This window comes from Moschus berezovskii, chromosome 7 (assembly GCF_049115385.1).
Source record: "Moschus berezovskii isolate FMDL1 chromosome 7, NW_MosBer_1.0, whole genome shotgun sequence".
Classification (NCBI taxonomy): Eukaryota; Metazoa; Chordata; class Mammalia; order Artiodactyla; family Moschidae; genus Moschus; species Moschus berezovskii.
In genome coordinates, this window is record NC_142466.1 from 106,223,510 (window position 1) to 106,235,631 (window position 12,122).

A 12,122-nucleotide genomic window follows, 5' to 3' on the forward strand; every position below is an offset into this window, starting at 1 on the left:
AGCCGGCCTAGAGGGAAACAGAGGAGGTTATGGCCCTGCACCTGAATCCCTGTTCTCTCTTAGCAGTGCTGAGGGGTTCCCAGCTCTCCTAGCCTTGTGTTCAGTCAATTGTGTCCAGCTCTTTGCGACCCTATGGACTGATGCTCGCCAGGCTCCTCTATCCATGGGATTCTCCAGGCATGAGTACTGGAGTGGGTTGCCATTTCCTCCTCCAGGGGATCTTCTTGATCCAGGAATCGAACCTGCATCTCTTGAGTCTCCTGCATTGGTAGGCGGATTCCTTACCACTAGCACCACCTGGGAAGCCCCTTAGTGAGCATCTATAAAATGTTTAAAAATACCAACTTCACCACTTAATAAAAGGACTCAGTAAGGGGATATGAACAAGTACACAGAGTAGGCACTTGGTATGAGGCAGCTCCTATGGCCCCACTGAAAAGCTCCCAATTCTGAAGGCCAAGCCAATTTTCCCACACAGCCTTAGGTCTATGGCACATCTATAACGGAAGCTTAAAAGTCATCTAAAGAGTGCTGCAGAGCATCACACGTCCTGATAAATTACATACAACGTACCTTTAGATTAAATCCAAATTTCCCATCTTCATCCGGCGTGATGCGGATCAAGACTAAGTAGCCATCACCATCGTTCTGGAAAATGTCATAAAATCGTCAATTACATTACTTCTTTCTCCAGTGACTGGTGATAACCTATTTCCTTTGAGTCCTAACCACTTAACTACCCGAGAGGCAGCCCCACACGGGAAGCCCGGCTGGTTGGCCCCGCTTTGGCCCCAGCACCTGAGCCCCCGCCCCCACCTTGTCACAGTAGTACTGGCTGGAGTCCTCGGCGGAGCCCCCTTTGGTCACCCTGTGGAAGTCCTCTAGGAACTGCTGATCGACGCCATCTGGGGAGCAGGAGCCTGGAGCATTTGAAGATGGAGACACAGAACTGGATGACTTCTGGGTCAGGCAGCTTTGTGCTGGGCTGTTCTCGGATATACTCCTTCATCGTGGGGGAGGAGGAGATATTTTAATAACTGGATTAATATTTTATCAGAGCACACAATACTGACTGTTGGAGCCTGGCATCTTACGGCTGTCACCGATCCTTAGAACCTTAGAGGAGCTCTGAAGGTCAAGCCCAGGGCTCGTGCACACCCAGAGTCCACTGGCTGCCCACACCCCCCAACTGGCCTCAATAGAATCAGCTTTTAGTTTTGGGGGAAAGGGGAAGGAGGGCAGGGCAGTACCAAGAACTGCTGACAACTCAGCAGCTTTAGAAGGGTAACAGGGAGCTGTGCCCAGCTACTCTGGTGCTGAATTATTGAAGCTTACTCAGATGTGTGGGTCTCCATCGCTGCTGAAAGTGTTTCCCTCCATCTCATTCCCGCTCATAGCTCTGCTTCATAGGACAGTTTGCTACCCGGAGGAAATGGGACTGGCACTGCACATTCAGGACAACTTATATCAATCCTAGTTTACATTATTCACCTGTGACATCCACTCATTGCCTCTGCTGAGATCATACGTTTTATTTTTCTCTAATATAGGTCCTTCTGTACCTTGGAGCTGCACAGTCCAATATGGCAGCCACCAGTCACAAGTGGCTATTTAAAGAAGTTAGGATTAGAAAATTCCTCAGCTGTACCAGTCACATTTCAAAAATGCCCAACAGCCACATGTGGCTAGAAGCTCCTGCACTGGACAAGACCAGTCACAGAACACTTCCACCATTGCAGGAAGTTCTACTGGATGATGCTGTCTTTGAGAAGTGTCAAAGACCTCTAGGGTCATCTGTTTCATTCTCATTTCACAGATGAAGAAATTGGTCAAGAGGCACTGAGTGACTTGCCCCAGGTCACACAGCTTTTTCCTCACCCACCAGGAGTCTGATGAACAGGAGTCCCTGAGCACCTCTCCCCTCTCCCAGCCACCAGATCTGGTCCCAAGACCATCCTCTCCAACCTCTCAGGGCTGCAAGGATGAACGCTGTGTAGGGCACGCAACTCCTTTGCATCATGCACACCCACACTAGACTCCTTCCAGGGCCGCAGGTTGAGCAAAAGATGCCTTCAAACGCCTACAGAATATGGGGCTGTCCTCATGTTGCACAGACTCCTGCACATTCTGAGCTCCCTCCAGGTTAGTGATGGGAGAGGTGAGCAAAGACAGCGAGACAGACAGACAGACGACAGTCACTGCTGCCTCTTACTAAACCTTTATTTCAGGTCCTTTTCCAGGGATTTTTTCATTAATGGAGTACCTCTCTGTTTCCCAGCAAGTTTAAATTAGCTTATTTTAAATACAAAATCTGTATCGTTTCACTCATACAAAGTGATTCACAATCTCAATTCATTTGAATACAAAGTTTCGGTGACAGAGTAGTGCAGAAATAGAGCTACCTGCAAGAGAAGACTGTGAACTTAAGGTGCTCAAATTGCCGGCTAAGGGGTATTATGGATGGGAAAGCATTTCTGGGCAAGGAGATTTTGGACTTAAAGCTGTGTACTGCTGCTGCTCCTGAGTTGTTTCAGTCGTGTCCTACTGCGACCCCATAGACGGCAGCCCACCAGGCTCCCCTGTCGCTGGGATTCTCCAGGCAAGAACACTGGAGTGGGTTGCCATTTCCTTCTCCAAAAGCTGTGTACTAGTGGGATGTTTTCAGGCTGAAAATAAATGACTTTAGTTAACAGGAAACTAAAAAAAAAGTTCTCAAGTAGGGCAACTTTTCTGTTTTGATGTTTCTAAGAGCACCTCCTAGTGGCAGAAAGGGAGACTTGAAGCTGCTAAACAAGATAAAGCCCAAAGGATTCAGGAAACGCGATTTCCAGCTAGGGGTGGAATTGAACCTCTAATATGAAGCTGACGACAGCATTCATACTTCAAGTATTTGGAAGAATCTGGAGATGAGAGTGATGGAAAGGGTGAGGTCGTGTAAACAGAAGAGCAAGGCAACACAGCAGAAGAGGACGGACTTCTCAGTGACGTGCAATGTACTTTTGTATTCATTATATCTAACCTCTAAATTCTGAATTCTGAAATACGTTATACAGAATTTAGATGACATTTTATAAGGTTTTAAAGTACTTTTCTTTTCCAACATCAAACTTAATGGTCTACCCCAAACAACCCACAGTACTAAAAATAACATATTCAAAGTCATTATGTCCCCAATTCTATTTTCTAAGTAGAGGCGGAGAGGTTACTTTTAGATGGCAGTTTGTTAAACGTGACGATATTTTTTTGGCTGAGCCACCATGTACAGACGTTCCCTGCAGGCTGCAGTAACGTTCGGCTCAGCGTGGAAGATGGACAGACGGATGGCGAGGAGGACACTGGATGACGGGACACAACGAGAAGGTGGCAGCTGGCCCCAGCACAGGGATGCCGTGGGTGAGGACGCCAGACGGAGGGGCTGTCCCCTCGTGGGGCAGGGCGAGGGGAGCCGCTGAGCCTTAGGGGGCGGCTGCGAAGGGGGCCACAAAAGGCAGGGAGAGGGACGGAAGCAAGGGGCCTGTCCCAGAGGCAGGAGAAGGGGCTGCCACTGCTGCCGGGGAGCCAGAGCAGGCGGGGAGAGCCTGGCCACCCCCAGCTCCCGGAGAAGAAAGGGGCAGAGACAGACAGACGGACTGACCGGCAGGCAAACGGGTGCTCGCCCTCAGAAGCCGATGCTTCCGAACTGTAAACGCAGTAGGCATCGGAAACAAGAGCCAGGACAGAGTTCATTTCTCTGAAGAGAAGCAAGGTTAAAGAAAAAGTGAACATGGCAAGATTTACCACGTGATTTTTTTATACCACTCTTTCCGACACTCTGGAAAATTCCAAAGACCACCCCCCACACCGCCCCCAAACCTGTCAGCCAAGCAAAGCTGTGCTCCCACCGAGGGTTTCACCGCTGCCACTCGGGGCGCCTGAGCGGAGGCACTGGCTCTGGCGGGGGACAGAATGGGAGCTGTTCCGGACGGCACTTCTCTCTCAAATCCACGAGCTTCCCAAGGCTGGGAGAGAGCCTAGTCCTCTGTCTGTTCCTCCCCAAGGGCACCTCACACGCAGCCGGCTACTCTACATGGATCTTGATGCAAGGAGCACTGAGTAACAGGAAGCGTCTCCGCAGTTTGGGTGTTTGTGAGGTGGAGACACTGTTCAGGTGATACTTTTATTTCTGCAATACACGCCAAGGGCCCAAGATCAAAACCTCACGCAAGACGTAGTGGAGGTGGTGGAGGGAATACGGGTCAGAAATGCTGCTTTCTGAGCCTTCTCTCATCACTAATGGAGTCACAGGTCATGCATCGTCCCCAGGCTGCCCCCTTGGACACTGTGATACCTCAATAACGAGGAAGCACTGGGTAAATTTTCGTCAGTTCGTGCTTGAATTTTTTGAGAATTTCTCACCCATATATACCCTGCAGCAGCACCTACCACAGAGAACTGCTGACAGAGGACAGTTAACCAAAACCTGTCGCAGTAAATCTGTTTGAGTCCTTGGTGTGCAGATCAGATGCTGTGTGCTCATGTGATACGGGGACCTGCCATCAAAGTGGCAGAGGAGACACCCATTATGAAAACTTGGGAGCTTGTCTGGGCATTACCCAAGGGCTGCATCCTTTTTCATGCGACTATGTGTCTGTCTATCCATCTATCCACACAGTCATTGTATATCTAAGTGCCAGACATCATGCCAGGTTTGGGGGAAGGAGAGGTGAACAGGGCACTATTTCTGCTTTCCGAGAGCTCACTGTCTATTTTAAGGTATAGCAATAAATCAAATATTATCATCACTCTCTAAGGGAGATTCTCAGATGTCTGGGGTACAGTGGGAGGCCAGGAGAGACTCCACGGAAGAAGGGGTAAAGATAAACTAGTAGCAATTTAAACAGTAGTCAGGAGGGAAGAAGAAAGTATTTTAGATAAAACTCTAATAAAAAAAAATACAAACCTGCAGCATTTGCAGAGGCATGAAACTTTTAAAAAGCTCAGAAAAGGCATCTAAGTAGGGGAGTGACATGCTCGGGATTGAATTTCAGGAAGATAAGCCTGTTACCCTTGTTGAAACTCCAATACTTTGGCCACCTGATGTGAAGAGCTGACTCATTTGAAAAGACCCTGATGCTGGGAAAGATTGAGGGCAGGAGGAGAAGGGGACAACAGAGGATGAGATGGTTGGATGGCATCACTCACTCAATGGACGTTTGGTTGGACTCTGGGAGTTGGTGATGGACAGGGAGGCCTGGCGTGCTGCAGTTCATGGGGTCACAAAGAGTCGCATACGACTGAGCAACTGAACTGAACTGGGCCCTTGTTAAGGACGATCTGGAAGGAGGAGGAGAGACCAAAGGAGGATACTTAGAACACTGCTGCAAGCATCCCTTTGAGAGATGACTGCAGTTATACACGGGCAAGGCGATGGGGAGGATGGCGGAGGGGTTCATGTCAAGAGATATTTGTGGGAGAGAAACAACGGTTGAGAAACTGGATGATGCAGGTGCAAGAGAAGTTGTTGAGGATGCTTGAAGGCCCAACAGGCGCCAAGAGGGTGGTTCTTGAACATGGCCTCACTCACCAAGACACAGGAGCAGCCGCAGGCTGGACAGAAGATGATGAGCTGAGGTTGGGCCAGGCTGGGTTTAAGGTAGTCATCAGACGTCCACATGCAAGCGGCCCGAGACCAAGAGAAGGGCAGGCAAGGTGCAGGGAAAATGAGCACAAAACTCCTGTGAAACCCTGTCACTGGCTGGTCTCCTGCGGGGAGACACAGTTTGGAAACCAGGCTGTCCAAGACAGAAGGCTGCCCCACGGCAGGAGCGCTGCCCATCACCAGCTGGGTGACCAGGTGACAGAGCAGAGGGAATTCCTACCCCTGGTGATGCAGCTGAAGAAGGGGGTACCTAGAGTTCCTGCCAATGCACAGAGGCTACTTTAAAAAACAGTGGTGAAATACACATGAAATTTACCACCTTAACCATTTTTAAGTGTACAGCTCAGTAGCATGAAGTGTATTCACACAGCTGTATGTACAGAAGTTTGGAAATAAAAGCCGACAGCTGCCCCGTGTCCCCGGAACAAGGCAGGCTCTGGAGAAGGAAATGAGCAAACGGCCAAGACATCATGGTGGTGCCAAGCCCCACTCCGTCTGATGAAAAGTTCTTCAAACACAACCCTCATCTGCCCTCAAAAGTGTTTTCCTCCAGCTTTCTGCTCTGCAAAGTCATTTTCTCCTTTGGGGCATTCCCCCTCCCTTTTTTTTTTTTTTTAAATTTTTTCCCTGGGTGGCAGGTTGTTTTTGTTTTTGGAAACTTCCTTCTCTGCAGATTTTGGCCTTGGCTCTGAAGCAAGGCGTGGAACACAGAATGGCTGAGGGGTAACAGGAGGCCCGCCTGCTCGGGCACAAAGCAAACTGCCAAGGACTCGTAACTATAATCATGAACTCTGCCGCGCTGCTATAAATACACGACAAACCACAGTGACTCATCCGCGAGGACAATGTTCACAGAGCCGGAGCAATGCCTCTGGGTTGAGAGCCAAAGTTGAATCACTCTTCTCTTCCTTTCTCTCCTTCTTCCTCTTGTTTACACGGGTACAGAACACTGCACGTCGTCCTTCTTTCTAAAGGGAACTCTCCTTGCTGTCTGTATTCATCTGATATCTCTGACAGGATATTTCTTTTTGCCTCTTAACACGCCAATTTGCTATAGAAAACATGTCCAAAGTTTCTTAAACGCTTTGCAAACACTAGCTGACCCTGGGAGTCCGTGGATTCAGCTAATTGTGGATCAAATTAAATCCAGAGTTATGAAGGATCAGGGCTTCCCTGGTGGCTCAGGGAATCCTGAGAGAATTTGCTTGCAATGCAGGAAACCTGGATTCGATCCTTAGGTCGGGATGATCCCCTGGAAGGGGGAATGGCTACTGACTCCAGTATCCTTGCCTGGAGAACTCCATGGACAGAGGAACCTGGTGGGCTACAGTCCATGGGGTCACAAAGAGTAGAACATGACACTAGCACACACGAAGGACCAACCGTACCATTTTACAAGAGAGATTTGGGCGTCCGTGGATTTTGTACCTTTGAGGGTCCTAGAATAAATTCCCCTTAGGTACTTTGGGATGACTGTACTCACTGAGAACACCACTGCAGCTTTTTCACCAAGTCCAGACCAACCTTCCCTTCTTGCTCTGGGCAATGGGGGACCAATGGAGGCCTGCTGCCTCCGAGAGCTCAGCAGAGGGTGGCTGCCTGCCAGTGGGACGGGGTCCCCTATCTATGTGAGGTGCTAGGGGTTGAACTTGTTTCAGCTGTTAATCCCACTTGCAAAGTATAGCTGCTAACTGGACTCTGTGAGCTGTCTACTGTGGCTTACCTGGCAAAGCCATGGCAAGGTAGGCTGCCTCTGAATCACCATTATTTGCTACTTTTAATAGTTCTCTGCAAAATAAAGTGTCCCAGGATGATACATCTTCCTAGGTCTCATGCAGGAGTTTCAGGAAGAACTGATGGCAAGGCCCAGGGGTGAGTAGGGCCAGGAATTAAAGCAAACAGGACTTGAGGAAGTCAATTTTCAATGGAGTTTTAATAAGCTTAAATTCAAACAGCCACGTGTGTGTGGCTGTCCTGGCCTGTGAAGGTCTGGATGCTCTGTAATTCCACGGTGGGGTCACAGACTGCACTTAGGAAGATCTGAGGTAGGACCTGTAATCAGGCTTCTCAGAAACCGCCATTTTCCTAAACTCTCTTCTCCTTCCATCAAACGGACGGAGCCCCACAGTGTGCTGATGAAGGCTGATAATGTGCTATTTGCCCAGGTGGCCTGAGGTCCCTGAAAGCACAGACTTGTCTACTTCACCTTCATGTTCCCTCAAGGAGCAGCCAAGGGCATATCAAGTGCACTGCAGGACTCAGCAACGAGAGGAGCCCTTTAAGACGTTCATGTACCCACAACGAGGGCGACATCCACGTACCCATGGACAGGATCCATCTCTTGTCCACCTGCCACCCTGGAAATGTGCTGTATCTGTGTTTTCCTGTTTGGCAGCCTCTGTCTACACGCGATCCAGAGCATTTGAGATGACGCTTGTGTGACTGAGGAACTGAACTTACATTTTACTTTACATTCAATAATTTCAATCTGAATAACCACACGTGACTAGAGGCTACTGTACTGGACAGTACAATTCCATGATGGGACTGCAAACCACAACGGGGGTTCTGACACGGAGGAAGGTGTGACTGGGCACCTCAGAGTCCTCAGTCAATTCCTAAACCCTCCTTCTCCCTTCACCAAAGCGACATAGCCCCTGACAGGCTCATACTGGCTCAAGTCATACTCGCCTGGGCTCCTGCCTTGTAGGACATACACAACCACTGTGCCCCACAGAGGAACTCACACCCTTCCACTGTAGCCTCAAGGGCGCTGTAAGTTGGAGCAAGAGATAGCAATCATTTCAACAGAATCATCATCCAAGCTCAGGTCACAAGGAAATAATGACCAGAGGATTATTCAACCAGAGGTGTTAAGAACACAGATAAGCTGGACACCATGTTTGCTGCGGTCAGGGACAGCAGAGAGAGAGCAATCTCACACTTAAGTGTGAAGTGAGATCCATGATTCACCTATGATGCTGAGAGAATGGTCAGGATGCATTTAAGGCTTTAATCCTAGGAGCAAGAGTGGTAAAAATTTACAGATTAACCGAAGTGCCTTCCTGTTAATCCTCTGCTGTCAGGGGAGGCATCCCATGTTTCTACATTTTGGGCACAGCATGGGACTAAACAGAATGGATACCCAATGACCATGGTTGACTTCCTGAAAAAAAAAAAAAAAAGGATCCATTCCCATCACACTTTGTCATTTATGATCTGTGTCTTGTCCCCTTCAAAAAATGATATGAGATAGCTTACTCTAAAATGTGCAGACATGGTAGAACAGTTAACTCATTAAGACCAGAGGAAAAATAAGACTCATCAATAAGACAGAGAAGAAAGAATAAGGACGATGTCAGAAATCTGGGCTCTGGGAAGCTAATGAAACTGAGTCTGACATGCAGCTCTGAGCTCCTTGCTAGTCAAGCGAACAGGGAACAAGTAAATCAGATATTATCTTACTGAATAATAAAAGGGCTCAAGGCAGTATTTTAGGAGAGACATATTTTTTCCTGATCTTGAAATGTGAAGGGAGTTTGTCACAATGAGAAAAAAAAAAGGACTATGGGGACATGAAAGAATTTGATGCAAACTGTTCTTGACAAAAATTTAACAAAGAAAATCTGAGATGTTCTCCGCATGTTTTTTTTTTCTTTATACTAAATATTCATTAAAAACCAAAAGCGAACAAACGCCCTGAGGACTGACTATGAATCTGAGAAGGTTTTCTGTGGGCAGAGAGAAATGAGCACACTTTCAGGGGTAGGGACTCTTGCAGCGGACGAACGCTTATAGTCTGGAGACATACTGCTCTAGTCAACATGTCTCAACCTCTGGTGTATGGAATGGTTTAAACTGAGCTTTGCTCATCAACTGGAGAGAACACCACTCAGGAGAGCTAACGGGTGTGTGGACAGTAGGTTGTTGTCACTGACAAAAAGCAGGGCGAGCTAATGACCGAGGCACACAGCTCGTGGAGGAAGGGAGAGTGGACTGAAGTTCTCAGCCTGGCAGAGAGCACCCCAGGGAGCTGGCCACCAGCTCTAGCCTCTGCCTCCTCTTAAATGGCCATGGGGCCTGTGCAAATTCCTCAACAGCCCCAACAAGGAGACACAGGAAAGAGAGGAGCACAAGTTTCTTACTCTCGGTGTGGGCTTCGGTTCTGAGAGACCTCAGAATCACTGTCTTTAGGGGACAGGGCGCCCTTGTAGGTGTAGAACACATCTTCCGTCTCAGTGACGTATGTCATCTCGTTCGCAAGGTTGTCCGCAGAAGAGTGCCTTGGCTTTCGGATCTCGTGCCGGAGCCGAGGACTTCGCCTGGTGGGGAAAGGTGCAGAGTGAAGAGCTGAAAGCAGATTCTACTTAAGGATTCTATCAGACATCAGTGATCTAACCTCTGTGCCCTGACCGTCCCAAGGGTGGCTTTGCTGACGCTGCTGGAATTTAAGAGCCGGTTAACCGCCTTACTACACCAGAATCCACCAGGGGCTGCGTGGTCCCAGAGACTCTGAGCACAGAGGTACAGCCCCCCAACTTTATAAACCAGCAGATGAGACTGGTTTGCGCCCTTTGGGAAGCTGTTGAGTGTTGGTTTAGGGGGAGTTATTCTTCCAAGAGCACTTAAGTTCTCAATGCATAAGGAGGCCAAATTGGCTGCCCATCAGACAATTTTTCTGTTTCATTTGTGCAGTATAAATAGAAGGTTTAGAAGCTAAAGTGTGTTTTTTTTTTTTTGGCAAAATTTGAACCTTATTTCAACTATATCCCCTGATGTCAATTTCACTTGATCCAAGAAGAAATGTTTGCTTTTCAAAACAGATCTATGTGGTATTGAAAGTGAAGTGCGAGTTGCTCAGTTGTGTCCACCTCTTTGCAACCCCATGGACTGTATTAGCACCGCCCTGCCCTTCCAATAGCAGCAGTAGCTGTGTGCCATGAGACAAGTCACTCTACCTCTCTGAGCCTCAGCTGGAGCCCTCTGGCTCCTGACAATGAACCAAATGCGGCAATGTTCTCATGGTGCCTGGGGTGACACTGGGGGCAGCCCCTAGGCGCTGGCGGCTCCTGCCGTCGGCAACTCTAGGCTGCTGGACTTCCTTAAATTTCATCTTCCTTGGTTTTTCATCTTCCCCTTCCTTTTTAGCCATTTCTCCTTGGGACTGTCAGGGCCTCCACTTCTGCAACCCCTTTGGGCCTGGAGGATCAATACACTGTGCCCAAAGCTGAGCAGAAAGGCTCGTGACTCCTCCGGAGAGGACCTATAAATAGCAGTGAGAGCCAAACCCCGCTGTTCTCCTGAATGTTGTCCTGGCCTCCGCTGCTAAGAGACTTGCAGACAAATAAAGCTGCTACTTTATAGCACACATGGACCACTATAGGATGAGTGCCTACATTTCAGAAACCAAGAATCAATCTACTCAGTCATGTTATAACTTTCCAACACTAAACACCACCACCATTACTGCCCAGAGCATCTGGCCCCAGCAGAGAGTCCTTTCCCAGCAGTCCTGCACAACCACTCCCTTTCTTTCTGCCTGGTAGAATGTTGCTTAGTCTTGGTAGATCACTCCTTAAGAATTTACAGGTGCACCCTGTCTATCAGGAAATGAACGGAAAGCCATAATCCTATTTCAGGGCGGAGTTGGGCCAAGGTTTCCAGCCTGGATCCCCCCTCCCCCCATAATGCCTGGCTGTTTTGGAGGCATTTAAAAAATGGCCTGATGTCTCTGAGGAACATTATACTAACAATAATAATAATAATAAAATAATAAAAATAACTAACAATAACAACAATTCTACCTGATCCTTTTTGTATAGCTTACAAAGCACTTGTACACTGTTAGTTCATTCAATCCCTTTACAGATGGAAAGACTGCGGCCAGAGAGATAAACCAATTTGTTAATGAACAGAAGAGTCAAAACCTGAGTCCAGGTCTTCCAGCTACAAGCCCAGTGCCCTCACCCACTTCACCAAACTGTCAGTTCCTTCCTTTTAAGCCAAGTCCACCAACTTAGAAGTTGGCAGGTTACTTTGCAATGAGCGTTTGCTACTGCTGCTGAGGGTCACACGTCCTTCTGTCAGTGGTACTACATACCTTTACCATGTTTTCTCAAAGCTTATTTTGTTTGGTATTAATGGGAAACATGAGATTAAATAAAAGTTAAACATGCTTCTTCATCACAGGACTTCTCAAAACTTGAATATACTAATGCATACTACAATTTCAAGAGGGGCACTTCAGTAGGCTGAGGTGCTCAAATTTATTTAAACCAAATAACCTTTTAAAAAAGAACAACCCAGGGACTTCCCGAGTGGTCTGGTGGTGGGGTGCAGGTTTGATTCCCTGCTGGGGAACTAAGACATGCCTTATGGACAAAAAATCCCAAAACATAAAATAGTAGCAACGTTGTAACAAGTTTGAAAGACTTAAAAAAAGTTATATAAAAAAAAGAACATCCAAACATCATTCACTAAAAAA

The 12,122-nt window shown here is 47.8% G+C and overlaps 1 protein-coding gene across 5 annotated transcripts in view; it reads right to left on the minus strand.

Moving 5' to 3' along the window:
• The window catches only part of PTPN3 (protein tyrosine phosphatase non-receptor type 3), a 158,902-nt gene that overhangs the window by 34,861 nt on the left and 111,919 nt on the right, over positions 1-12,122 (minus strand). For 3 of the 5 annotated variants that reach the window (XM_088838259.1, XM_088838258.1, XM_088838262.1), the window contains 4 exons: positions 9,784-9,960; positions 3,635-3,730; positions 817-1,003; positions 574-648 (listed from right to left, as the gene is read on the minus strand). In XM_088838259.1, coding sequence (XP_088694385.1) covers positions 574-648; positions 817-1,003; positions 3,635-3,730; positions 9,784-9,960 — 535 coding nt within the window. The remainder of the gene's footprint in view (positions 1-573; positions 649-816; positions 1,004-3,634; positions 3,731-9,783; positions 9,961-12,122) is intronic. The other 2 variants (XM_088838260.1, XM_088838261.1) reach the window with 1 other exon arrangement.